This window comes from Metarhizium album (genome assembly GCF_000804445.1).
Source record: "Metarhizium album ARSEF 1941 chromosome Unknown scaffold_11, whole genome shotgun sequence".
Lineage (NCBI taxonomy): Eukaryota > Fungi > Ascomycota > Sordariomycetes > Hypocreales > Clavicipitaceae > Metarhizium > Metarhizium album.
In genome coordinates, this window is record NW_024467585.1 from 626,652 (window position 1) to 654,018 (window position 27,367).

At 54.6% G+C, this 27,367-nt stretch overlaps 7 protein-coding genes across 7 annotated transcripts; 3 read left to right on the forward strand and 4 right to left on the reverse strand.

Annotated features, from left to right (window-relative positions):
- Positions 1-472: 472 nt before the first annotated feature.
- MAM_04935 (26S protease regulatory subunit 6B) lies at positions 473-1,985 on the reverse strand (the record flags this gene model as incomplete). The annotated part of the gene is made up of 4 exons (XM_040823733.1): positions 473-1,442; positions 1,506-1,604; positions 1,682-1,723; positions 1,831-1,985. 4 exons carry the CDS (start codon positions 1,983-1,985, stop codon positions 473-475), a joined length of 1,266 nt encoding a protein of 421 aa, XP_040678404.1.
- Positions 1,986-3,336: 1,351 nt separating this feature from the next.
- Positions 3,337-8,247, reverse strand: MAM_04936 (YD repeat-containing protein; the record flags this gene model as incomplete). Its single annotated transcript, XM_040823734.1, has 1 exon — positions 3,337-8,247. One exon carries the CDS (start codon positions 8,245-8,247, stop codon positions 3,337-3,339), a length of 4,911 nt encoding a protein of 1,636 aa, XP_040678405.1.
- A 996-nt stretch (positions 8,248-9,243) lies between these two features.
- Positions 9,244-10,338, forward strand: MAM_04937 (uncharacterized protein; the record flags this gene model as incomplete). Its single annotated transcript, XM_040823735.1, has 1 exon — positions 9,244-10,338. The coding sequence occupies one exon, from the start codon at positions 9,244-9,246 to the stop codon at positions 10,336-10,338; it is 1,095 nt and encodes a 364-aa protein (XP_040678406.1).
- A 3,011-nt stretch (positions 10,339-13,349) lies between these two features.
- Positions 13,350-13,994, forward strand: MAM_04938 (uncharacterized protein; the record flags this gene model as incomplete). Its single annotated transcript, XM_040823736.1, has 4 exons — positions 13,350-13,530; positions 13,636-13,703; positions 13,773-13,815; positions 13,879-13,994. 4 exons carry the CDS (start codon positions 13,350-13,352, stop codon positions 13,992-13,994), a joined length of 408 nt encoding a protein of 135 aa, XP_040678407.1.
- Positions 13,995-15,232: 1,238 nt separating this feature from the next.
- MAM_04939 (Kinetochore Mis14) lies at positions 15,233-15,975 on the forward strand (the record flags this gene model as incomplete). Its single annotated transcript, XM_040823737.1, has 2 exons — positions 15,233-15,418; positions 15,499-15,975. The coding sequence occupies 2 exons, from the start codon at positions 15,233-15,235 to the stop codon at positions 15,973-15,975; spliced, it is 663 nt and encodes a 220-aa protein (XP_040678408.1).
- A 6,120-nt stretch (positions 15,976-22,095) lies between these two features.
- Positions 22,096-23,349, reverse strand: MAM_04940 (uncharacterized protein; the record flags this gene model as incomplete). Its single annotated transcript, XM_040823738.1, has 1 exon — positions 22,096-23,349. One exon carries the CDS (start codon positions 23,347-23,349, stop codon positions 22,096-22,098), a length of 1,254 nt encoding a protein of 417 aa, XP_040678409.1.
- A 2,253-nt stretch (positions 23,350-25,602) lies between these two features.
- Positions 25,603-26,727, reverse strand: MAM_04941 (Alcohol dehydrogenase superfamily, zinc-type; the record flags this gene model as incomplete). The annotated part of the gene is made up of 2 exons (XM_040823739.1): positions 25,603-26,514; positions 26,584-26,727. 2 exons carry the CDS (start codon positions 26,725-26,727, stop codon positions 25,603-25,605), a joined length of 1,056 nt encoding a protein of 351 aa, XP_040678410.1.
- Between the last annotated feature and the right edge of the window lie 640 nt (positions 26,728-27,367).

Here is a 27,367-nt window from a genome sequence, read left to right on the forward strand (position 1 = left end):
TGCAGGTTTGGTGATACGGGGACGGGTGTTGGTGTCGAGACTCGAGAGGCGCGAACAGTCTGGTGGTTTCTGTTGCACAGACGCGCTGTGCTGGTGGTGGCTTACTTTGGTCACGACTCGCGTCCCAGACTGGATGGAACGGCTTCTCAGACGGAGTGTCCGTCCCTGGGGGCTGCGGTGGCCAACAAAACGCAAAACGTGTCATGTAGCTCGACGCGACGAGTGGCACTAAAAGTACAATACAATATTTTGCCAGGTATCCTGCAGGGCTGAAAGGTGGATGGCGCTTTCAGCTCCGTTGCATCTACCGGTAACAGCAACGTTTCCGTTGACATGCCTCCTCCTGCTCCTCCCTCCCCCCCCCCCGGGGCCGCGACTGTCCTATTCTCGCCGTGTATTTCGGGGCATTTTGCATTGCATTGTTGCCAGTATCCCCGGCACCGCACTGACAATCATGCCACCGCACACGTGCTCACTTGTAAAAGTCAAACTTGTTGTCGTCGCTTGTGCCCTTGACCTGGCTAGAGTACGCATCCTCCAAGTCGCTCTGGATGATGTTGTACCGGTTCTTGCGGACCGCCCGCAGACCAGCCTCCTGCATGATGGCAGCAATGATGGCGCCCGAAAGCGGGTCGTTGCGCACAATCAAGCTGTCGAGGTCGACCTCGGGGGCGAGGGACATCTTGCTGGCAATAGTGGTGAAGATGAGGCGACGTTCGCGGCGGTCTCGCAGCGAGGGGAACTCAATCTTTCGGTCCAGCCGGCCCGGACGCAGCAAAGCGGGATCCAGAGTGTCGGCACGGTTGGTGGCCATGATGACCTTGACGTTGGATGTCTGATCGAACCCATCCATCTGGTTGAGAAGTTCAAGCAAAATACGCTGCACTTCACGGTCAGCGCCCGTCTGGGCATCGAAACGCTTCGTGGCAATGGCGTCGATTTCGTCGATGAAGATGATGGCAGGCGAGTTTTCGCGCGCCATTCGGAAGACATCTCGGACCATTCGGGGACCCTCTCCGAGGTACTTCTGGACGAATTCCGAGCCAACAACTCGGATGAAGCTGGCAGTGGTTGAGTTGGCCACGGCCTTGACGAGCATGGTCTTGCCTGTCCCCGGAGGACCGTACAACAGAACACCACGAGGAGGATTGATCCCGATTTGCTTGTAGAGGTCGAAGTGCGTCAACGGCAGCTCGACAGCCTCGCGAATCTCCTGCTTCTGCATGTCCAGCCCACCAACATCGGCGTACGTCACGTCCGGTTTCTCGTCCGCGCCGAGCATGGCAATGGAGGAGTCGGCTTCAGGGGGCAGGATGTCGACGAGAGCATTTGAGTGCCGATGCAGTGCGACAGACGATGAAGGTTTCAGCAACTCGCGGTCAAGGGTAGACAAAATCCGAACGACGTAGTTGGATCCAGTACTTGACTGAACGATGCCGGTGCTGCAAAGTAAAACACGGGTCAGCGAGACGACTCTCACGAGGGCATTTCCGGGACAAACATACTTCTGATCGATGGCCTCCATGAATTGACCAATGACCAACGGCACACTCTGGATGCGCTTGATTTCTTCCTGAGCTCGTACCAGCTCACGCTTCAGGCTCCTGCATTCTGTGTCAGATACCTTGGCCAGCTTCACGGCGAGCAATGTGGGCGTGGTGATGGAGGCAGCAATGTGTACCTTTGCTCATCCTTGATGTACTCTTCTTGTAGCTGGATATATCTAGAGATGGTCAGTAACGAGGCTTTGTAGCAATACCTCCTGTCGTCATCGCAGGAACGCATACGAAAACTCAAGGAGCATCAAGACCGAGACGCGAACGTGCTTACTCTAGCTGTCTCTGCAACTTCTTCAGTGAGGCGTAGTCATCGCCACCCTCGGTAGAAAGACCCTCGAAGTTGTCGACGGTAGGGATCGTTGACGGGACGGCCTTTTTGTGCGGCGGCACATGATTGACCTGGCTCTCGACCGCAATATCGCCCATTGTGTGGCAGCAACGCAGCTACCTCTGCGACGAGGAAATAAGGCGACGTGTGAGATGGGTTCGCGAACAGGGGCCAGAGAGCGGTCGAATTCGCAGTTCGGTTATCCGGTCGACGGTGAGGCCGCTGAAATCAGTCACCTCGCAGTGGGGAAGACGGCGTCGAGATGAACAAAGTTTGTCGGGGGGGGATGCAATGGGCTTGATGAAGTTGGATTATGAGGGCGCATCCGTACATGCACATGTAGGCGTCGACGGCAAACGTAGTCTCGCCGTGCCTGGCAAGCGAGCTTGGATGCTTAGTCATGGTATGTTGGATGGACCACTTGCTCAAACGGCAAAGCCGCACGTGACGAGTCATGCAACTTCACCTAGGAGCGAGGCTAGGAACTAACCCTGGAACGTAACGTAAAAAAGCTGGAGTTCCTTATAATGCCACTATGAGCTTGATATTATCATGATTATTTGGCAACTCAGCATTCATTTCGCGGTGGTAGTCGATGCGATGATGCACGCTGCTTGGTGTCTGCTGTGCGCGTCCAATGCACTGCAAAATCAGGTCAATGTCAACAGTGAGCACGAACGAGGACAGTCCATGAAAGGGATGACGAAATTATACGGCTAGGCCGAGAATGAGTGGCTTATCACGGTACCAGGTTTGAGATTACTTGTTTTGAATATTGCGTCGACTTTGGCTTCCACACGATCAGACCGTACGGGATAATAGCTGGCCATTTTTTGACATGTGCAGCGGCGCAAAGATAAAGCTCGCAAGCAGACATGCAGTGGAAGCTAGTTGCAAGAGAGCCAAGTCGGATCAGGGACAGGATAGCGCGCACACGGCTTGGTCTGCTCGGGAGTGAAGTTGTTTTTACAAGAGCCAGAAATCACGTCAGCCACAGCTCTCTCTCGAGTAGTCTGCTGCACCTGACGCAGCTTACTCGGGCAAGTAACCAGTCCATATAGGTGTGAATGGGGTCTCTTTCCCCTTCCCCAGGGAGGTCAGGACTGGTATCACGACGAGCCAGACGCCCGTCCTAGGGGCCAGTGGTCGGAGGCCTCGGCCGGAGCGTCGCTGACGAAGTCGCCCTGATTGTCGTCGCGGCCGCCCTGAAAGTTGTGTAGCGGTAGATGACCCAACTAAATGCACAGATGAATGTGTAACCTCGCTAAGTGGACTAGCCAGCAACCTACATCGTGTGTTTTGCCTCAGAGAGTAGCCGTGCTTACGAGCTGCGCAATGTCACTACCGCGAATTCCCGGGACAGAGTTCCTATACCAGCGATATTCATATTCAAAGCACACTAGAGAACAAGTCAACACTAAGCACTAGTAAGCTATCTCGTACCGCAACTCAAATGTCATCATCGTCCTGCTCGGAAACCACACCCCCCGACAACTCATAGGCAAACCTAACATCACGATTCAGCAGATTGGCGACGAATGCCTGTCCTGCGCCAGGATCAGCACCATACCCACTCAATAACCACGGCGAAAGCTGCGGCGGCCTGAGGACGCTCGTCAAGGCCCGGCCGCCGCCGTTCTTCATGGCAGGTCGGATAATGTCTCTCGCCATCGAGGACCCCCTGTTGAGATAGTAGGACTGACTGCCCACCTGCGCAGGTCCGCTGCTCCCCGTGGACCCTCGACTGCCGACGCCGACGCCGACGGGCGATTCCCCAGCAGGACGCTGTTGGTCGGCCGGCGGTTCGGCACCCTCGGCACCAAGCCCGGTCAGATGAAGGCCGCCTCGGGCCGCTGCCTGCGAAGGGATGAAGCCGCGGGCGATGCCTCTGACGGTGCTCTTGACGGTTGCGGAGATGCTCTTCTTGGCCGCCGAACCGGCCGCCGCACTGACGACGGGCTTCGTGACCGAGTAGGAGCCTGCGCGGCCGAGGGCCGTCTTGACTGCCGTCGAGCCGGCCTTGGCGGCCCTCACGCCCTGCTTGAAGCCCTGCTTCAGCACGGTGTCGCCTACCGCGCCTCCTATCCCGCCGAGAAGGCCGCCGAGGGCGTCCAGCCCGACGCTCTTCCACGTAGGTTTGTTGCCGTCCGCCAGGTCACCCACTACTCCGGACACGACGTCGGAGAGGAAGCCGGCGGCAAGACCTACGCCGACTTGGATGGCAAACGAGGCGCCGCCGGTGAGGATGCCCACGCCGATGCTGACGGCGATACCGACCACCGCCATAATCAGGTCCTTCCATCCGAACTTGAGCCCAAAGAGACTAAAGTGGCCGCTTGGATCGACGCGGTTGATGGGGTCGCCGAGACAGTACGCGTACGGGTTCACCTCTCCCGAGGTAAAGGGACTCCAGGGATCGGGGGTATGGAAGCGCATCAGGACGGGATTGTACACGCGGTATCCGTTGCCAAGATGGTACCAGCCCGTCACGGGGTCCCGCCACTGCCCGTTGAATCCTATAGAGGGCGCGGAGCCGCCGGTGCTGGAGAAGCAGTAGGGCGTGTAGTCCTGGTGCCGGACCTCTGCGTTCTCGCCGTCCACCGCCGTCAGGACCGACTGCTGGCTGTCCACGGCCCAGAGGCTGGTTTTGGAGCTTGCCCCCTGCGTGGCTGTTTCTGCCCAGTACTGCGCTCCGCTGGACACATAGCTGACGTGGCGGTCACCCCTCTTCACGGCGATGAGAGAGTCCCCGCGGTAGAAGAAGTGCGTGTCGGGCTGGTCCGGGACCATTTGGCAGGCGAGCTTCCCGCTGGCGTCGTACTCGTACTGACAGAGGGGCCGGCGGTTGGCGTCAAGCACAGCGGTCAGACGGCTCGTGCTGTTGTACTGCAGCGTGCGGCCTTGCTCGTCTCGCGTCAAGCAGCCGTTTGCGTCGTACTCGAGCTCTACTCTGGCAGGGTCGCCCGCGCTGCTGTTGACAATGCCGACGAGCTGTGTGGGGTCCTGGTCGCTGAAGGAATAGATTGCCGTGTTGTTGGTGCCGTCTTGAAACACGGTCGAGCACTGGGTGACGTTGTCGTAGTTGTCAAACGTGAACTGCTGGGATCGCAGCCGGCGACCTTGGTGATCTGTCGGCGGTTGACTGCCGCTGCAGTCGTACCTGACGAGATGGTTGTGGACGTCGTACTGGAAAGATTCTTCGCGCAGGACGCCCTGGTCGTTTTCTTTCTTGCGCGAGCTGAGCAGGCCAATTTCGTTGTACGACTGGCTCAGGTGGTAGAGCAGCGTTGTGCCGGCCCTGTAGACGGATCGTTTCGTCTCCCGGCCAAAGTCGTCGTAGGCCAGTTTCGTCGTTATTGCCGTCCTTGTGGCCTCGTCCTCGACGCGGCTCTCAGAGACACGGCTCGAACTGTTGTAGGTCAGGGACACGACCACTCTGCCCTGGGTGAGGCGTGCAGGTCTGCCGTGTCCATCGTAGTCCACCACACTTGTCGTCCCGTGGACGTCCGTGTACGACTGTAGCTTCCCGGCCACGGAGTAGGTATAACTTGCCGAGAGCTGGTTTATACCCTTTATCTTGATGACTTCCTTGGACAGCAGGCCCGAAGGAAAGTGCTCCAGGGTGTGAGTCGAGTAGGAACCGCTAAACCCCGACAGGGCACCAAGTCGATGATCGTATTGGAAGGAGTCCGCCGTGTCGACACTCCTCACGCTGGTAGGGGCGTGGTCCAAGGCTGACTCGTACGTAAGATTTAGCTGGTCGCCCTTGGAGCTAGTGATGTGAACTGGCTCGGGTGCGACATGTTCGTATGTCTGACGGGTGCGTCGGGCGCCGACAACCTTGGAAGTAATGCGGTCCAGGCCGTCAAATGACTGCTGCCCCATGTTTCTGCCATTGACTTGCATTGATTTGGGGAGGATGGCAGTCGTGTGGTCGGCGTACTGGGTGTCGACGACGCGTCCACTCGGCCAGGTGGTCTTTTTGATGCGGTCAAAGTGGTCGTAGTCGTATGCTGTTCTTCGGCCAAGGTGGTCCGTTTTGCTGACACAGCGTCCGAAGCCGTCGTACGCGTAGCTTATCTTGCTGTAGAGCGTGCTGGCCGAGTCGCTTTTGGGGAGTGATATCACCTTGGGGCTGCCGAAAAGGTTGATTTCCGTCCTTGTCGTGCCCTCCCCTCTTATGCCTTCGGTTGTTGTCAAAGAAATAGGGTCTTGGGCCGTCAAAGTGACTAGGCCGTTGCTTTCCGTCACCTTGCTGACATTTCCCCAGTCGTCGTACTCGATGGATTTGGTGCTTCGTTGCTCAGTTGGTCTGTCCTGGTTTCCAGTCCTCAACCAATCCAGCTCAACCACCTCAGTCTCTTGGCCCTGTGCATTGTATCTGCTCTGCTGGACCAGTCGCATAGTCTGAGTTATGTCATCCTGTTTATGGATAGTATGGAGTCTTTCCAGGCCGTCGCTAGTGTACCTGGTCTTGACGCCCGTGGCCTCGGTGACGGTGCGCTGGGTTCCGTTGGGAATCCCGAGAACGGCGTACGTGATTTCTTGCGCGCTTTCAAATGGTGTACCTTGAGCCGTGACAGCTTTAATCTGTCGGCCAATCTTATCATAGTAAAAGTGCTCGGTAATGTCTGCTTCGTTCTTGTAAGACACGGTGAGCCCGCTCCATAAGGAGTAGACGGTCTGTTCAGCTACAGTTGAGCCATCAAATGTTCTGGTTGTCATGGTCTGCGACAGCTGGTTGTTGTTGGGATAGGAATATATCCAATCCTGGGCTATGGGGAGCTCCCGTGTAACCCAAGCCATCTGTCGTCGCAGACGCCCGTGGTCCCTGGCCGTAGGTTGGTTCACGTAGTCGTAGTCGGTGGTAGTCAGGACCGCACCCGTCCCCAAGTTCTGTCGCTGCTTGACAACGACAAAATACGAAGCCTTGCCGCCAGTCGCTGCCGGCACCTGGGAGTACGTGTAGCTTTCGACGCGTGGCGGCGCAACGTGGTCGCTTGGTCCCGGGCGAACCGTCTCCGTTTTGAGGTATCTCTTAAACCCGAAGGGATCAGCTGGGCATCTCACGACATTACCTGGCCCCTGCTCGCCGCTCGGTGGATAGTACTCGCGAATAGTGGTGATGCCATTTGATTCCGTTTCCTCAGTCGGATTGCCCCATTCGTCAAATTGATGGTGACTTGTTTCAGTACGAGACGCCTTGCTGGATGTATCCTCGTACTTTGTGTCGACTCTCTTGGGCAGTTGATACTGCGCAGGTTGGACATCGAACGCGGCAGACACGTTTGCATGATACGTGATGGTCTGTGTGACTTTCTTGGTGCTTTTCTGTCTTTCGGAAAGGAAAAGAAGATGAAACTTGTTGTACGTGTTCTTTGTCCGAGATCCTCCTTGAACCGTGACGGTTGAGTCATACGTGTAATCAAAAGGGCTCCGGAACAAGTTGTCTTCTCCATCATTCCAGTTGTGGCTGCCGTTATAGCCAAGGAAGTTGCGAGAAGAATACGTGTAGTTGGTCACGATGGCATCCTGCCCGTTCCCAGGCCGCTCAGTATGAGAGATGACGTAGGGGATTGTTCGATAAGGCGCTCCGGTGGGCAGGTGGTGGCCATCTTCCTTGTACTGGATCTCTTCCACAAGACCTGAGGGACTTGTAACATGTCTTATGTGACCAAAGCTGTTGTAGAGAATTCTCCACGATGTTGTGTCATCCAGGGGTAAGCGGAGCTCTTCCAATTGATTGTTCCTGAGCACAACGGTGAAAGTACTCGCTTCCGGGGTCTTTGGAGCCCGTGTTATGGTAGGAGAGCTGGCAGTCCGGTAGTCAATCTCCAGAAGCACTTCAGAGCCTTGCTTGACTTTAGAGAGACGCGGTTGGTCACCGGATCTGTCCCATTCTAGAGCCAATGAGCGGCCAGTCGAGGCGTAAACCTCGTGCAAAACGGACCTTTTATACGCGTTTGAGTGGTTCTTCAAAATTTCAACTTGGCCGGATTTGTAAGAAATTTGGTAGGTATCAGACGCCAGCTTTTTCATTTGAAAGCTCTCGAGCTTCTTATCCTTGACCGCGACCGCTTGAGATGATTCTGTAACTTGGTACGACTCGCCGGTTGAAAGAATGACTGTGGGCTTGCTTTGGCGATGCTCATAGGCGGGGAGACTCAGTGACCACCCTGCTCCAAACCCGATATTTTCAGTGTTTAGGGGATTAAAGCTTAGAGATATCTTGAACGGGGGGCAGTTTCTGGCTTGTGTCGGAGCTTCATACAGGTCAATTGTGCAGGTGTATTGACCGGTACGTGCGTCCACGCCCTTTTCCACGAAACTGCCAAAGTTGAACCCTTGAGAGTAAATCATTTTTGAAGCCTACCACGACAGTTTTGCGGGTAAAATTTGTTGTATGGTTGGATGGATTGGAGTGTATATAGCGATATATCGTCAAGGCAGAATGTCTCGGCTTGACATCTACACCACTGTTCTTGGTCCATGCGATATATACGCTGCATCGCCTTTGCTTTCACGTTATCCCCTCCTCCTCCCCTCCTTCTCTCCCTCACTGAGCGGCGTCTCCAGAAACGACATTTAGAAGCGGAGACGGTCGGATTCTGAGCCATCCGGTCATGTCGTATGGCGTACCGTGAGGGGCACAGCAGCCGGCACGGCATTATTTGCCACAGACGGTGGGAAATTGCCGTTGCAACCGAGTTCGGATTCTCTTGTGAGGTACATTTGTGCAGGACGGTCCAGCCTGTGCAGCGTTGGTGCGACGCCTACTCCGTATATCCGTACTTGATAGCCGTGTTTCAGTCAGCCACTCGGGAAAATATATTCCTTAATCCGGCTCCCAGCAGGTCGGTATTTGCGTGAAGACGGAGTTGCCTACCCAAACACTGCTGCTTTGTCAGCTCTTCGCGATACGAGGAAATACTTGACCGTAACGAAGATGCATACTCGTGCATTTCAGCTATCCAATCGCCAAGCCACAGTGTAGCGATACTACAACATGTCGCAGTGTAGTCGGAAAGTCGGTTCAGCTTCAGAGACTTGAGCAACATCGATGAAGTCAATGATACCTAAGACGGTTCCCAATCTGTGAAACGGGAAGGCGGGCAGTCGTGCCATTGGACTGGATGTTTCCGTCGCCTGCACGTGACGGACAAAACGAAAATGCGCAATCAACCAGAACAACCTGCGCGCAAAGGCGACATGGCCACCAGTTGATGCAAACTGATCATTGATGGGATAGATATAAAAGTGCCATGAATGCCAACAAGAGGCCAGGGATGGCACTCGTGGGTCGACATCCGTTTCATTATATTGCCTTTGAAAGCACACAGTATTATATTATACATCATGTCTCGACAGTGGGAAGTCAACAACCTCGTCATCCGAGGAAATGACCTCGTCCTCTTTGGCAACGGCCGCATGCAAGTGGCGGTCAACATCCTCATCAGAGCAATCCATCCAACCACCCTGCAACCAGTCACTTTGACGGCTGCAGAGTTGTCATCAATTGAGCTGTGTGACTATTACAACACCAGCGAAAAGCTGACCGGGGGATGGACCTATACGACTCAAGAAAACGAGTTTTCGCACAGCATGCCGCCCGGCCGCAAAGACCCCGACGAGGAGGAGCCCGAAGCGGCTGACAAGGAGGAACCCGAAGCGGCCGACAAGAAGGAACCTGAAGCGGCTGAAGGTGAGCCTCGTGCAAACGACCAAGCGCAGCGGTACTGGGTTTCCACGACGAGGTTCGAGAGCAAAGACATTGCTGCCCGTATCAGGCAGCCAAACAATGTTGTCATCACAACCCGCACCGGCAACTTTGACACACGCGTAACCCTGCGAGGCGTCGTGCCCGTAAGCTACCACATGGGCAATGTCTCGTTCGAGAGGTACGACACGGCCAACGCCAGCAATTGGGACCAGGACAATTACTACCTCAGGAGCAACGTCCACAACTTCAAAAAGGTCGATCGCTTCGGCCACCTGCCGGCTTCCTATGCCGTCCATGGCATGCGGCACTCAATCGGGCATTACACCAACAGAGGCAGAAAGTTCATTCGCTACATCTGGGACATGGGCCCGAGGACCACCGTCAGGGTAGGCTACACGCACCGGGCCGACGGGTCGTCATATCCGGGCGGCAAGACGGCCGACATCGTCATCCGAGAGCAGGCGCATACCCTGTGCCTGACCAGATTCAGGCTCGACAACGAGCCGACCAACCTTTACCCCAATGGCTTCATATTTAATACCTGGTTCAGGATATTTGACATTTACGGGAACTCGGGTGAATTTACCGTTGTCCCTAGCAGTGACAGGAATACCATGAGCCTCAGGAGCGGTGCAGCAAGGTTGGGTCCCGGGTCTGACGAACCCGACACCCATCCAAAGGAGAAGGACGATCCGTCTCCTGAAGAGACTGAAGAACCTGAAGCTAGTTAGTTTTGTGTCCGTGTAGGCGTGCCTATGGTGAGAAAGAGGTATTGTCGAGATCCGTCTGGTCGGGAACAGTAGTAATCGTAGTGCTGCCCATGATAATTTATATAGCTGTGTAATTTCACTCTTTATTGCAAATACGACGACATATTATGGAAAAGCGGCGCTGATTTCAATCGTGTAGGGTAGGATAGTGAGCTGATGTCGGCCTATATAGGACGGTGTAAATCTCCTATTTAGCCGCGTCTTCCATGTAAGTAGTCACAACCAGCCAGCACCCTTTGGGGCTGCATGGCCATCAGATTGGATTTGGAAAGTTACCGAGTACTTGTACAAACTCTCTGACATGCACAAGGAAGACAGGATATAACTAGAGAAATGTCTAGAATATAGATGAACTAGATTTTGCTTCAGTGTTAGCAACGGTAAGCTAGCTTTGACAGAGCAAAAGAGAGCCTACTGCTTTAGAATACCTAGACAGAAAATCAAGTTTGCCCAAACTGTCCCAAACAGTCGCACTGTGCAACACAGGGGAGTTGCTAATGCGGCTCAAGCTCGTCATGTAGCCGTCATGGTACGGAGTACTGAGAACCTTCTTTACATCGTCGTACGATGCACGAGTGCTAAAAAAGCAGGGGCGAAACCCCGCAAAGGCACCAGAAGCGGGTGTGAAGAGTGCTGTATTTTCTTTCGCCCCAGGCTATAGTACGGACTGGTGACTTTTGGTATGGGCTCGTGTATCCCAGATGATGAGCTGGGCGTTTTGCTTTGACTTGAATGTCGCAGCTTTCATTGCCTCCGGGTTACAGAACGACTTGTACTTGTGGCCCAAGGAATGGGACGCCGCTGAGCGCCGAGGCCGTCTTGTCAACGCCATCTGGATGTTGATGCAACAGGGCAGAATCGGCGTTGACGAGGCCAAGCAAGATTGTCGAAATTTCATCCAGGAGCATCTATACCCAGGCTGTGAGGGAGCAGAAGGATAAAATAAGCCTCTCGACGGATTTGCGAGAATACATGGAAGCTCTGCAGTACAGCATTTCTGACAACGTAGTCTGGAGTTGTACATGCCCACCATATAATCTGGATTCTGGACTCGCTCATCGGATAAAGCCATAATATAGAATATATGTGCCATCTTGCTGTGGTGTCCATCGTCGTGTGACAGTGTCTTCGTTCAGGGCTTTACTCAGATTGATTGGTCTACATCAAACCACGACCGCCATCCGAATGGCATGGGGGGAACGGTCCGAGTGGTGCAACGTGGCTCGGGCCTGCAGATTAGGCAGGCCTTATGTGCTGTCAAGCGGGGCATCACATGCCATTCCTCGAAGCAACAACTTGGGCGCGTCGTCAAGTTGGCGGCCGGAGGCGTCGATACGGAGATGGCACGAACGAGAATGACATGCTTCACCACCAAGTATCCATCGTCACGATAGCCACTCGCGCCAGATAAAGACGCATGGGCCAGCATGTCAGGTTGTAATATCAGCATACAATGGAGAAGAGCTCGAGCTTGTTGTAAGCTTCGTGGTTCTTCACTAGTAGCTCCCAGCTGATGATGGCGTCTTCCGCGGGGGGGGGGGGGGGAAGCTCAACGGGCTCCATTCCAGTCGACGGTACGGACCAACTGATATGGGCCTGTACGCTAAAGATTTCGGATATAGCGGGATGGCAATTGGAACATGGCCTGCTGTCGGTGATGCCATGCCGCAGGTTAGACCTGGTCTAAAGGGGCTCAAGCTGCCCGTCAAGCTGTGATGATTGATGATTGATGGGGTCCGAACCATGGACTCGACCCGGGTAGCGCTCGGTGGCATTTTCGCTCGTGAGACTGCATGGTCCGTACTGAGTTCCCGTCCGTAGGAGCCAGTTTGAGACTCAGACTGAACTGGGTGTGAAGTCCTGTGTCCACAGTATTGCGCGATCAATCGACATTATATGCATAGGGAGTTTGGCAGTTGCTGGGCGGTCATTTGTTCATTTGTGCAATTTTGCGGCTATGCAATTATGAATCATCCATGAAGCCATTGACCGGTGATTGGTGCACAAGTGCACCGTACCAAGTACTGGGCACCTAAGCACGTGGTTCAGCGAGCTATTAGCGCGCAATCAAAGAACAAAGCCGTCAGGGTATCTGTGGGAGTGTTTCTAAGTACTTGAGTAGCACCGGGTACCTAGATACTTAAGTATGTAGAGACTCGGGCAGGTACGGAGTACCTGGATACTGGCTTAAAGTTCGACTCCGTCTGTTCCGACTGCGGCTGTGGCTGCGGCGCCAGGCGTCGCTCTCCGAGTCCATCACTCGTTGCTCATTGCCTCAATCAACAAGCACCTGCACCTGCACCTACCTGCACCCACGTCTATCTCCGCTCATCCTATTCTTTTCCCTCCTTTCTTCTCTTCCCTTTTCCCTGACCTACTTCCCAGGTACGGAGTACCCTACTCTGCTCTACTCATATGTTACTCCGTGACAGGCTTTCTATCCATATTCACTCAAGCCTGTCTGTCTGCCTTGGCTCTCCGCCCCCCCGCCTCTTTTTGCCTCCTCACTCACTCTCGCGCCTTCGCCTCGAGTCCTCGACGATCCACACGCTCTTGTTATTAGTCTTTCCGTAGTCGGCGCCTCGTGAATTCAAACGTTCGGCCGGCTGCAACATTCAAAGTCCGGTGCGGCTCTCGCTCATCAATCACCTGTCACCCACCAGGGCCGCCACGTTACTGCCCATCCCATAGCCCGATCCGGCACGACTGGACAGGAGTACCTGGGACTTGGTCTCAGACTCACCACACCAAATCCACCAAGCCGACCTCAACTCTCCGTCATCTCGCCCCCCACATCTCTCCTCATCTCGACTACTGCGGACTTGTCACCTCTTTCAACAAGCACCGTTTTCGACCGCCGCTGCCATCCTTGTTAATCCCCGACTGTACATACCCGCCGCGTCGTTTGCCAGCATTCGTCTGACCGTCCCGTCTTGCCTCGCATCTCGGTCTTCTGTCCGCCAGCTCGAGCCATGTCATCATCCATCATCATTCCAACAACCCGGACCTCGGCTTCAACCGACGCATTTCACGCCTCGACAAAGGCCCTCGGTAGCTCATCCATGAGCTCTTATTCAAGCTCGCCTTCACATCCTTCGCCGTCGTCGAGCCCCAATACCAAGATGCTACACACACGACGACCCAGTTTGTTGAGTAAGTCTTGGCTTGGCCAAGTTGGGCCTGTGTGCCCCGTCGGTCGGAGTTGCTACAGTTCTCATCGCCCAAACATCACGCCTCCTTTACTGACACCCACCACAGGCTCGGCCATCTCCAAACAAGAGAGCACTGTTATCAATATTGGCGACCCTGACGGACCACCCCGTTTGGTAAGCTGTCCTCCTAGGTTAACCAGACTGGATTCCATACCGTACAAGCTATGCTAAACTCCAACACAGATTTCCTACCTGTCCTCCAGTCAGGGATTCGTCTGGAATCCAGGTTGGTCCACTCACCTTCGCCCAATGCAAGCTACTACCACCGTGATTAACCTTGTGCTTCTAGAAATATTCCTCCCCTCCTATGTCGACTGCGACTACGTCCCGCTCGAGAACCAGCGTGAGCCGGTCCACGAAATCATTCTCAGCGACGAAGAATCTCGAAACATGCTACCTCATTAACGCACCGTGGTTGCATCTCGCGCCAAGTTTGATTGCATGGCCCTGGCACCCTGGGTCTCAGACATATATCTGGTCTTGATACTTTATGGGAGCCGGTCACTGATTCCACATCGCAAGCCTTCCCTTCTTTAGCAATACCCGCTACGTCTTTTATTCCTTTCTATTCTCCAGCTCATTTTTATTGCATGTTTTCAACTCGTAATCCAATGACGTCGCAACTGCTGTCTTGTTTTTCTTTTCTCGTCCCATTCAAAGAACAAAAATCCCTTGGTTCAATATTGGGTACACAGGGCAGAAGGCGACCCTGTGATGCATAAGGCACTACTTCCATCATGGCACGGTTGAGCTCGGCGTACACGATGACTTTCGTGAGTGGCGTGCCATCAAAGGCGCATGATGAGGGTAAAACGTACGATGACGACTTTTACGGATATTTTGGGCAGGGTCCAGCCCCGGGGAACCGTAGTTCCACGAATGAAGCTCTCCGGTGCAGGGAGCGTTCGGAGTTTACTTCTTGTTTCGTCCGTTCTATCAAGTCATCGTTCTGTATGCTTGGTTCCTCTTTCTTTTTTTTTTTGGCCTTCGGTTAGGTAGACTATGTGTGTTGGCTCCGGCTGGAGACTAGGTTTCTAGAGCACACACGGGGTGTTTCTAGGCGTTTGTATCGATAAAATTCCTCTTCACTATAGTGTTGAAGTGGCAGCGCCATTGCCAGTGCATGTGATGGGAAATTGCTTCGTAGCGAGTGGCAGCAATGCTCTCGGAATCGTCAACGCTCGGCGCCCCAACGTGAATCCCGAGACCTGAGACGTGGTTGGGGTGGGTCGCCCATCTCAACGGAGATTCAAGGACCGAATCATATCCGGATAAGACAGCGGATGGTTGCGCAACGTAGGGTTCACATGAATAGAATCTGGCTGCTGTGATTCAACATGCAGCAGGTCCCCTTTTCTTCAACATGAAAGTGACTGGCCCCCGTCATGGCCCAGACCAGACCCCCCCAAGGGTTGAAATGAAATGGCCGTCGGTCGACACGACGTGGAGCGAGCTTAGCAGGTGCCATTGGGCGGGCCGCCACCCCACATCCATTCGTGCCCCGACTGGTTGTCGCCGGCTGTTTGCCCCACCCATCCATCAGCTAACCTACACTCACCCACTACTCCGTCTCCGTATCCCAAAAGTAAACAACTCCGTACTCAATCCTCAGCAGCAACAGTCCCACGTCCACCATCACCGTCATGGACCAAGACTCAGCCGCCTCCCAAGCCCAGCGCAAGATCGAGCTCCAATCCCCCGAGGACCTCGTCTACCTCGTAGCCAAGGTACGCAGCGCAGCAGCTGCCCGCATCAACGAAGCCTTCCCCCTCGTCCCGGGCCAAGGCGAAGACGAGCTCCGGAACCAAATCGAATCCCTAGTCAACGAGGTACCTCTCTCCCTCCCTCTTCCTCCCATGCGCTGCGCTGCTCATGACCAAAAAGAGGCCCGCCAGCTTACCAAGACCAGTTTATCGACAAGACCTTCACCCTCGCCGCGCCAAACCTGTCTATAAACGGCCTCCCCGTCTCCTCGACCGAGTACCTGTCTCCCTTGCCCGCGACGCGCGACACCTACGAGCCCTTCGACGCCCGCAAGCGCCAGCGTGTCGCGGAGCTCATCGCCCAGGAGGAAAAGCTGCTCGAGGAGGTGGCCGCGCTGAAGCGCTCCGTGCCCGGCAAGGCGGCGGACGAGCAGGCGGCGCGCGTTCGCGACGCGGTCCGCCACGACGACGAGGCGGTTGAGGCGCGTAGGGCGGCGGTCGTTTTGGGGGCCAGCAAGGAGGGTTCGCTACGAGTAGACAGCCTGGAGAGACAGGGCGACGTGGAGGCCGGCTTCAGAGGCGCCGTCGAGGCGCTGGGCAGACTGAAGAGGGACATGCCGTCTGTCGTGGCCAAGATGGAGAGGGCCAGGGTCGCAGGCCAGTACGTGTTGCATGCGAATTAGCTGTTCCCCTTTTTTCCGGCGGTGCAGCGCGAGCATGCATGCATCATTCATGGCGTTCAGGCGGCGCGGGAAATACCTTTGTTTTGTTGTGTATGTGGAACTGCGACTTGGACAACGGCAACGCTTATATCAGGACTCGGCGCATATGACGATGACCTTGTTTTATTTCAAGACATGGGTCTATCTGGCGCACAATGACGCGGTTATCGTCGTTTACACCTTGAAATGCAAAACGGCAGAATCCAGTCGGACATCCCCTTTACCCGCCAGCTACGACCTCGACTTAAGTGGTAAGGAGTGATGGCAAACGTGCGGCCATGGGACGTCGACAAGTACGTCTTGATGCTTGACAAGAGCATCAACTTGGCATACAGCTGGGCACCACTCCTCGCTTGATTTGCTCGATGTACGGAGTACGCCAAGGACAAATGCGTTGCCCCGACTAGATGTACATAAGGCTTGCGAATAGTCCAACAAGCTCATCAGTCAGGGTGACGGGATTTCTGTCTGCGTCAACTTCTTCTTCGTAAAAATCACACCTGCCCAGTCTGCACACAAAGTGGACCTTGCGGCCCTTGGCCGAGCTCGAGACCTGTCGTCTACTCGGCTCTTTACAATGGCATAGCGGATTCCAGGGGTGGTTGCCCCGGTAGTCGGCGAAGCCGAGAAATTGGTGGCATGGGCGGCACGAGTAGTACGGCCGTCCAGCATTTCCGTTCTGGTTCAACCGGCTGGCAATGAACCTGCGGCTGAGGCGGGAACACAACCTGCACCTGGGCGGCTGCATGGCTGGTGGCAAGAGGAACGGGTGCGTTGGCCCGACGGGGGTCTCCGGAATCAACTACCAGTCGGTTAGCCGATGCCAATGGGTTGTTCTGTCATTTCAGAGCTGACGGCTTTGTGCTTTGGCACTGGTGATGGTGATGGTGATGGTGATGGTGCTGCTACTGCTGCTGGCGGAGCGGTTGGAACTTGGAATCAGTCTGGGTCTTGGCAGGAATCTCGTCCGATGCCAACAAGTAGACGGACGTATGCGCCTGTAGCTGGAAGACAAGACAGATGGGGGATATCAAAAACACAAGCAAAAGGACAGGTCCGAGTAGTTGTTATGGCCCGACTGTGGCCTCCATGCGACACGTGGATCGGCTGCCCATCTCACATTAATTATGTTCGCTAGATGCCCCCTGCGCCGCTCATTCACAGGTGACTGGTTGATGTGCTCCAGCTGGGAAAAATATCTTCACATTGTACAAACGGCGGGCACGCGTTTTGCATGCCGTTTGCACACACCGCGCCCGGGTATCAGGATTTGAGATGCCCTTGTGCGTTTGACTTTGTGTGCGCCTTTCAAAGCTTGCCTTCTTCCCAGACGTTTCTGTTTGATTCTCCCGTCTAGCGCGCGGCGAGCCTTTTCACTTGCAGTGCCGTCTTCTCGTCACGTTGTTTGTGGTCGGGACAAGGCGGCCCTCAACACCAAGAAGGCGGAGGCCACGACTGGGCACTGAACGGACACGGCTCCTAGAACATGGTGCTTCAGGTGGTCCGTCGTCAGACGAGGGCTGCGGCGGATCCTGTCCACGTGTCCGTTGGCTACGAATGCTGAGATGCCGAAAAAGCCAGGCTCCCCGTGTATGAAGTTGTCTCTCCTATCGGTTGCAGCACCGTCACAATGTCCAGATTGTCAGGATTAACACCCTAGTGCCACTCTCAAGAAAACCATCATGGCTTGGGAAAAGGGCCGTCACTACGTTGGGCTATACGCCCGAGACGTCCCGACACGTTTGTCGCTGCAAGTTGCCAGCGGTCACGGACTGGGAGTCGGTACGGCACGAGGTACGGCGATGAGCAGCGCAATGTTGGTCGATTTGATGCGTTTGACAACCCCGCCGGAGGGAACCATGCTGTTCGGTGCTGTTTCCCAGTCAATGATGCCGACGACTTGGTTCCCGTTGCCGTCGACCAGTGCATTAGACTTGCTGAGATGCCCGCGCGTACGGAGTAAAGGTTGGCACACGTTGGCACGGGATTTCCAGAACTCCCGCACGAGGTTCTGATTCCTGATGTTGAGGAAACGGACCGTCAGCAGCCGGGTCACTGCACGATGATTTGACAGCGATCAGACATGAGAAGCTGAGTGCCGTGTCGGAGCCATGTCGACAAGACGTTGAACAAGTGATTCGGAGTCCGCCATATTATATTTTCCGAGTACGACAAGCACCTTGTGTGGCAGTGGCGGGGCAAGACAAGCCACTGTGGCTGTGGCTGATCCTACTCCGTACTCCGTACAGTCGGAGGCTTCATTTGCACCGTCCACATCTCCAGGCGCCTAGAATCAATTATTTCAACTGACAACCATTCCTTGCACGTCAGAGCTTCTTGCACCTGCGTGTGTCAACCCTCCTCCGTGGGATGCCAAGTACGAGTGATGGAGATATGTCAGCTGCAAAATGCATCCTGTCGCGTGCACAGCAGCCCATAGGTCCCTGTCGCGGCGTCAACGTCGGAGCTTTTCCTTTGGCATGCTGCGTTGGATAATAGCCAATGAAACTTACAGAAAAGTAAAGTGTATTTACTACATCTCATGCTTCTATATATGCTTACAATCTTATTGCGTAGATTACGTCTAGTACCCAAGCAGTATTGGAGAATATACTTGTCCACCATTGCAGCAGTCGGTGAAGGAATAACGGCTTGATGGTAGCAGGCGATGGTCTGGAATCCGAAAACCATCGAATCGTCCTATTCCGAGTGGAGAAAAAAATAACGAGAATTAACTCGACAGACTTTTCGTAGGATCTACAAGCCCGTATCCTCATCAATGGCGAGGCTCGACGACAACCTCCATCCACACGATCCAAGGGTTGCTGAATACAACGCCGGGTAGCTGCTCAAGTGCTGTGTTTGAAACAGGGCATAATGGTATACCAAAATCCTCTCATCCAGCCTTCAAAGCATGAGCTTACACCTTGAAAAGCAACATCAACACTACTACAATCACCCATAGTACAAACAGGACTCGTATGACATGCTGGCAAACATTACGCACGTTGATGCCGATGAACTCAAGCCCTGTCTGACTCGAGTCGGTGCATTACGCGAACAATTGCGAGAGTAAAGTGAACAAGCCAGCCTTAACAAAAGGAGCAGTAAAATGAAAATATGTGGGGCCGTCGCTAGCAAACATCTACGACTGCCATGGAGGTGCCTACTCCAACTCCAGCATGGAGTTCAGGATTTGTAAGGCGACCGACTCCAGAGCCACCGCCGTTGTTGACGATAACCCCCCGTCCATTCTCACCAACATTTTCACTTGTAAAACCCTCGCACCTTTGACGTGGTCAGTGAGAAGTCAGAAGTTGTTTGGCCAACACCAGTGGCGCTGGATGAGACGACGTCAGGAATCGAAAATGCAGAGAGACCGCGGAAAGCCCTCTCAAAAAAATGCGATACTCCAGACAAAAACATAGTACATGGACACAATTGAGACAGGCCTTGTAGCTTCTATTCCAGCATCTTCCGCAGCCTTCTTCACCCGCATTAGGTTCACTACAGCACCCTTCACTCAGGAGCCGCCGACTCTAGAGAGAGGATCAAGGCTCTCAGGGAAGTGCTCAAGGCCTTTGACAAAGACATCGTAACTACTGGTTGAAATATTGTCCATAAGCGACAACAACAGAAGAATTTCCAACAAGTCTTGCACGTAAAACATATTGTTAATAGCGTTGCTACGTGTAATAGATTTATCGACGATGGACAAGCAGACACAGCTTTTGAAGTTATTGACTCTCTCAAGAAGCTCGTTGCTTTTCTCAGTCTGTCCATGGGAGACCTCTAGCGCCACTTCAAAACCATTTTCACGGAGGCACTCCTGCGTTGGACTAGTGCCTCAGTACGGTCTCGAGGAAGCCATACGCACGACGCTTCCGTCTTCCCGTCATACGTGACGTGACGTCAACTGATCGTCTTCAGTGAGAGCTACGAGAGACCTTGACCGGCTTGCATCGAGCATTTCACTTCACTACCGCTGGCAGTTGTCCACACAACAGAAATCATCAAACTAGCCTCTTACCTGCAAGCTCTTGAGCCTGAAGACGCTGAGGAGCTACTGATCAAAATTCATGTCAGCATCACCGAGACGGCAAGGAGGTTAACGACACAAGTCAAAATGCTGCTCGACGTTGCCAGCTCACTAGGTGATGACTCTGGCCCTTGAGGGTCAGGATCTCTTCCCATGGAATCGCCACAAGCTACTCCCCCGTCAAGCCGTCGATGTCGCGCAGCCCGTCCAGAGCAGAGTGCGCATCCATCACCACCCCGGTTGCTCTGGTATTTCACTCTAAACCTGTTTTGCTAACGAGTTTGTGTCAAACTCTGGTCTCTGTGCAGAGCGGAAGGCCTTTATTAACGTGCAAATTAAAGAGTTCATACGGCAGCACGGCGATGCAGAAAAGCAAAAGCTCGTCCAGGGCATGGACCCTGACCTATGGGAGGAAGAGAACTATACAGAAAAGGACGCGGCAAGCTCAACAGGATTCTATCATGTAGTGCGAAGGACCCGACTGAATGGCTAGACGGTCTCAGTTCGGACTCCGTACTCCGATTACGACTCCGACTCTGATGAGGCTGATGATGCGCAAACCAGTGGACGGCAAAGCCAGGACTAAAATTGCGTTGGTTGGCGAAGAAACGTTTGTACTTTCCACCTCTTCAACTCTCTACATGGATAGCTTGGCCCATTTCCTGCAACTAGTCGTTGGCATCCCGTCGATGGCCTTGGACATGGGGACCTTGCGAGTCTCCGCTGTAGCACTTCAACTCTTATCCTGGGCGCAGGAGCCAGACGATCCGCAAGCTTGAAGAACATTACTTGAAAGCATCTAGTTCTCACATGGCGGGGCGTTGGTATTTGTTGCGGCCCTGATCAGCCATGTCGAGGAGTTTGTCAGACATCACGCCTGAGGTGGTAGGGCTGTCTCAAGTCTCGTTGAATTTGACAAGGTCCAACACCTCTATCAGGAGCACCAGAGCAGGATTCGCGGAAACGATGGTCAAAGTCATGAGTCGCCTGGTCGCCTCATACTAAAGCTCACAAAGAGCATTGACTGGGACGATGGCCAGAATACTGTGACGTCCTTCCTCCATGACAACACTGGCCAAAGACACGACCTCGTTGCATCGCATCCTGGCCAAGACTTTTCCAGAGAGGGCCGTTTGTATGCTCATGACTCCAGTCTTGACCAATTACAGGGGTCGGCTGGGCAAATGCGTTTCACGAGGTGAAATCCCGAGACGGAATCAGGCCGGAACAGGCACGTCTACATGATCCCCAAGCAGCTTCCAACACGTGCTGATCTGGTATAGAATGCTACGCGACACTGAGTCCTTGGAACCCAACCTCCAGGTGATACGGGAGAACACCTCACCCTTTCTGTTGGAAAAAATCAGGTCCAAGCATGCCAAAAGCGCAGGCGATGGCCGCTCCAGCCACCGCCGAACCAGAAGAAAAAAATGGACGTCTCGAGAGCACCACGGATTTCTTCATCCCAACGAAGGGATCAATCTTCAGATAAACCCAGGAGGGGACAAAGGCTCCACCGGGGCATCAGACTGGACGCTCCTGAGTCAAGATGCTTCTTGCGAGACCCTGGTGCCACCGACGCCCGCTGGACATGAGACGTGAAAAGGGGCAGGTAAAGATATACCACACGCGCGCGGGGGTTTCAAGGGAAGAACAAAAGGAAAGGACAGTTTGCATGCCAGCCCCCAAGTTGGTCGTGCCCCATGGCCTTGCGATGCCGCTGCCAGTATTTCTCGCCAAAGCCCGGGACTGTCTGCTCTCATGTTGGTCACGGCAAGAAGCGCCTATTCGACTACTTTTCTGATACGGACAATACGAACATGGCGGATTCTGCCCGATGCCGAGTTCAGTGCAAACGAGTGTATTGATAGTCCGACTCCTGCGGCTACGGCTTTGCATCTAGAAAATCATACAAAGAAAACGCGTTCTGCCTCGACGGGATCTGCATGTCGGTCCAAGATGGCCCGCTGAAATCAGACGGTCGGACGCCCCCTTCCGGGTGTCCTGCTTGGTTCCATGATGCCGTCGTCAACGGTGCCTTTTCATCGCCTTTTTATATCGTACTCCCCGACGCATTTACGGAACTTTTCTTCGACCCACTTCTGCTGATTCTCGGCACTCTGCTCCTGCAAACCCGGGGTGATTTGGATTCTCCCCAGAATTCTGTCCTTGCATTTCTGTTTATCAACAGTCGCACTAGGCGGTATCACCACGCTGTCCGCCAAGCAATCCAAGTAGGTAGACATGCCCTTGCCGATGTCGCAGTTGGCGCCTCCGTTGCTATTCATTTCATCCTTTGATCTGCTGCTTGTGGACATCTGGTCTTTGTCGTCGACGTTGTTGTCATCATCGCAGCTTTCCCCTTTTTCGTCATGCTCGACCTCGTCGGCGTTGGTGTTGGGTTCTGGCGTGGATTCTGGCGTGGATTCTGGGGTTTGGAGATTCGACGCCATTTCCCCCTGGTTGTCAGAGCCCTCGTCGGCGTTGGTGTTGGATTCTGGCGTGGATTCTGGCTTGGTTGGGAGATTTGATGCCACTTCCCCCTGGTTGTCAGAGCCCTCGTCGGCGTTGGTGTCGGGTTCTGGCATGGATTCTGGGTTAGTTGGGAGATTTGATGCCACTTCTCCCTGGTCAGAGCCCTCGCTGCCGCCGCTGCCGTTGCCAATGCCATCGCCGCTGACATCGCTGTCGTCATTGTCGCAGCTTCCAGAGTCGTCGTCGACCTCGCTGTTGTCGACATTGCCTTGCGAAACCTCGTTGCCATTGGGATCGGGTTCTTGCACAGATTGTGGGGTAGCTTCGGTAGTTGATCCCGTTTCCGCCTGCTTATCAGGGGTTTCGAAGTCGCCGAGGTGGTTATTGATTTTGACATCGGATTCTGGGTTAGTTTCGAGAGCTGGGAATCCCGTGCCCTCCTGCTCATGTTTTTGAAGCCCCTCTGTGTCGGAGGTGCCCTCTTTCACGGCACCCACCGACTCGTCGCACGTGTCGTCACCAGATTTTTGCGAGTCCTCGGGTATGTCGACCTGCGGCTTGAGATCGTCCTGGCCGTTACTGGCAACGGATTCTTGCGCGGCAGGTGCGTGTGGAAGCAAAGTAGGTTCCGGTTGGGCCTCGACCTGTGGCTTGAGATCGTCCTGGCTGTTACTGGCACCGGATTCTTGCGCGGCAGGTGCGTGCGGAAGCAAAGTAGGTTCCTGTTGGGCATCGTAGCGTCGTCCCAGCGCCCGAGGAGCAGACGGCAGGGCCAAGGCCGACCCGGCCAGGAGGCTGATGAGCAGGGCATGAGACTTCATAGTGAGTGGAAGATTGGTGCACGTATAGAAGTAGTAGATGGCCAAGGCCAAAACAAAGACAGGATCAGATACTGGTGGTAGGTGTGAGGCATGGACGATCCAGACAGAGCGAGATCGAGGCGACAGCCTCCTTTTATACCTGGCTTGGACAGCAACTCGCCCGGTTCTCTGTCTCTCTCTCTCTGCGCTTTGCTCTGCCTTGCCTTGGCTGGCCTTGGCTGGCCTTGCTTTCCTCCCGCTACAGCCTGTGTCCTCAGAGCAGCATCCTCGACTCATGTCTTTACTCATGTTTAATTGGCATTCGAAAAGATCTTGTCGGTACTCGGTACGCACGCATGAATGTTAATCTACCCAAGACTCATCAAGAGCAGACGCAGCCATGCATGTTGCGGATCCGTAGCCAGCAGCATGACATTCGTCGCGCCGACGCCGGCCGTGAGTGTGGGTAATCAAGGACTCGTGGTGGTGGTGCCCATGCAGAAGCCAGAATCTTGCTGGTGTCATCTAAATGAGGCTCCGCGATGCGTGGAGGCGTGCGGCAAATTGGGCCCACGCGTACGGAGTACGGAGGTCTCTGTAGACAACCTCTCGCCATCCAATGCAGAGCACGACGGCCGACGTGGTCTCTGTTGTCTCATGTTGATAGAGCAATGGGCAGCTGCAGTACTTGATAAAACGCGCGCTGCTGTCGCAGATCCGCCAGCAACCGGGTTGCGACAAGGTCGCCGCCGGCTCCGGGTGATTAGGCTCGGTTTCGCATAGAAAAGCTTAAAGCAACCAGGCCTCGTCCACGATGGATGACTCGACAACACATGTCTTCCCGGCCGCAACGTGACGAGGGGCGGCGCCGCGCAGTTCCCTTGATGGATTCGCCGCCCCAATTAGCCAGAGCCAGAGCAGCGTCTTCCTTTGGAGCAAAAGGTACGACGACACTCATTCCGCCCGGCCGTGGCCCGGTTGACGCCAAGGATACGTCAGACCTCGACTGCCATGTTCTGCCATGTTCCAGGCAATTCCAGGACGAGGAGCCCCTGTGAGCAATGAGCACGTCTACGCGTACAAGAGGCTTAGGACCCAACATGACATGCTACGTGTCGAGAGCCAGAGCGGGCGCAGCTCGAAAGTCGGATACGAACGAGGTTCGGCCAAGATTCCGCTGCGGCTTCCTTGCCTTGCCAAGAATCCCTGAAGCAAGCATCTTCGCCGACATGAGGGTCCGCGCGGCTCTCCCTCAATCTCTGCTCATGGCGTCTGAAGTGCGGATGGCGTTGATTCGGGTCGGCCAACGACGGCCCTTGTCGCGGGCACTGGACACTTTGCACCTCTCGGCTTTCACCCGGACATCTGAGAAATGGCGTGGGTACGACAAAAACCTGCCACGAGACTCCTGTTCTTGGTATCCAGAGTGCATGGCGGTATGTCCATCAGCCCGAGCGTATTGTTCCGTCCTTCGGCCCTCTGAAAACGTGATGCAACATTTCTTCGCATAAGATCGTGCAGCTGTGTTGGCAGCCTCATTCGCGATCCCCTTGCCAGGTTGTGTGGACACTTGTGTGTGTCTGTGTGTGTGTGCCTGTGTGTGCCTGTGTCTGCGTCAACATGAGATAACTATGCATGCGTTGTCTGATTTCCGCTTCATCAGAACCTCTCATGGGTAGGAGTTGGTCACGAAATCTCGTGGCTTTTGATGGATTGAAAAACCGTGTACTCCGTACATCGTACTGAAATACAGACACGGCAAAGACATCAACCACGGCATACCAATGTGCGAGTTACGAATCAACCATCTCGGCTGGCCACGTCTTCCATCTTCCATCCCGGGTGACCAATTGGACTCTTCGACAGATCACGTCCCTCCACCTCTGTTCAACAGCTCCGAATCCACCAGTCGCCGACCCCTACGACGCCTACCTTCGGTGCTGACAACCGCGTGCTGGCTGCGGTCTAGAGAGACCTGACCCCCGTCTGAGCTTGAGAGATTCCTTACCCCGATTGTCTTTTTCCGTAGAAAGAAACAAACAAAGGCGGCTTCTCTAGTCCCAATGAATGACCGGCTTAACCACCTATAGCAACCAGCGTCCATTCAGCACACACTGACGACCCGCCCTGGTCTTTCAAAGACAGAATCAAACTCACCTTTCCTTGGCCAAGGTCACTCAGTGCCGTTTCAAAGTCCTTGACCGAGTATACCTTGCATAATCTCTCAACGGGAAAATGCCCCTGTCGATGAAGCTCCATCAACTGCGGGATGAACTACGCCCACAATGAGCCCGTCAGAGTGCAAACCACAGAGTCACCATGGCAGCAACTGACCTTTTGGGGGTGAGAACCCCCTTCGAGCACACCGATATATCTCTTGTTCTCCATCAGAAAAGTCTGCGGCTCAATTCTGATGACGCTGTTTGGGGGTGGCACTCCGACGGTTGTTGCGGTCCCGCCTGGGGCCAGGCATCCAAACAGCGATTCGATGACGGGGATTCGCCCCGTGCAATCAATCGCATAGTCGGCACCGCCGTCTGTGATTCGCTTGATGGTGGCTTCGATCCCCTCATCCGCGTGTTCCGCGGGATTGACCACATCTGTGGCGCCGAATTCCCTCGCAAACGCCAGCTTTTCGTCAACCACGTCGACGGCCACGAGTTGCCGCACTTGGAGGTAGGCGGCGGCCATCAAGGCAGCGATTCCAACACTGCCAACACCAAAGATGACAACAGACTTGGTCCTGTCGGGCTTCAGCACGTTGAGCAGGGTGCCAGCGCCCGTTTGGAACCCGCAGCCCAGAGGGGCGTAGCAGGACAGCGACTCGGGATAAGGGCACTTGACGACGCATCTCTCGGCGACGACTGACATGCGTGAGAAGGAAGACTGGCCGAAACACTGGCTGCTCACGGGAGCGCCGTCCTCAAATCTTGCCGGCGTCGTTCCGTCCGACACTCGAACCGAGCCTGCGTTCACGGGGGAGTGGACGTGGCAGCAGGACGGCCTGTCAGCGAGACACTGCTTGCACTTGCCGCAGACGTTGAAGGACAAAAGGACGTTGTCTCCGACCCGAAGAGACTTGTCCTGGACGTTGCTGCCAAGCGCTCTGATGATGCCGGCGCCCTCGTGGCCAAAGATGGCTGGGTACTTGGGGCCGGGAATCTTGCCCGTCTGGAACAGAACATCCTACTCAAATCACACCAAGTCTTTTTTTCTTCTTCCTCTATTTTTATGCTTATTTTCTGGAGCTCTCACCGTATGGCAGATGCCCGAGTACTTCATTTCCACGAGGACCTCATCCGAGCGGACCTCGTCAAGAATGACGGGTCGCATGACAAAATCGTCGCCTGGTTTATGGACCACCAGAGCCTCGGTGCGGATATTTGTGGTGGCGATCATTGCAAAGGACACGCTGCCGTTATCGAAATTAGTATTCAAAGTGTTGTGTACTGTGTATAGCCGCAAGACCGGAGGTTATTCTTTCGAAACTATCGAGACATGTCGCCGTGGAGCAGCTTAAAAGATAAGTAGAAACAAAGACCCAATCGCGCAGCGACTCTCATGGTGATATCATGGGCTCGGAAAAGGTTCCGTAGACGTTGGTCATTTCTGTGACGCCGGCTCTTGGAGCGTCTCCTCCCCGTCTCGGTTCCAGCGCGATGCCAAAACGAACAAGACGAATGGCTCCCTGCGCCCGGGACAGCCTGGGTCATCTCATAAACCAGAAAACGGAATGGGAAAGTCGAAGGAGTAGTCTTGTTATTATTCATGACGTACGTAGCTCTTTGCACGACCAGACGGGCAGTACTCCGTATTTTCGTCGTTTTTCCCGGGGCCAATCGAGCATTTCTCACTCTCCCCAGCCCAGAAAGCATCCCTCCGTTACTCCGTACTGTGTAGAGCCCGTCAGTGCCGGAAAAGCTCGGCGGGCTTCCGAACCAAGACGTCGCGACGAAGTTGTCTGTGCCGAGTGCGACGATGAGACCCTGTCGATGCGCCACGTCTCGGCATCCCACTTTCCCCTTGTCAACGACATTCA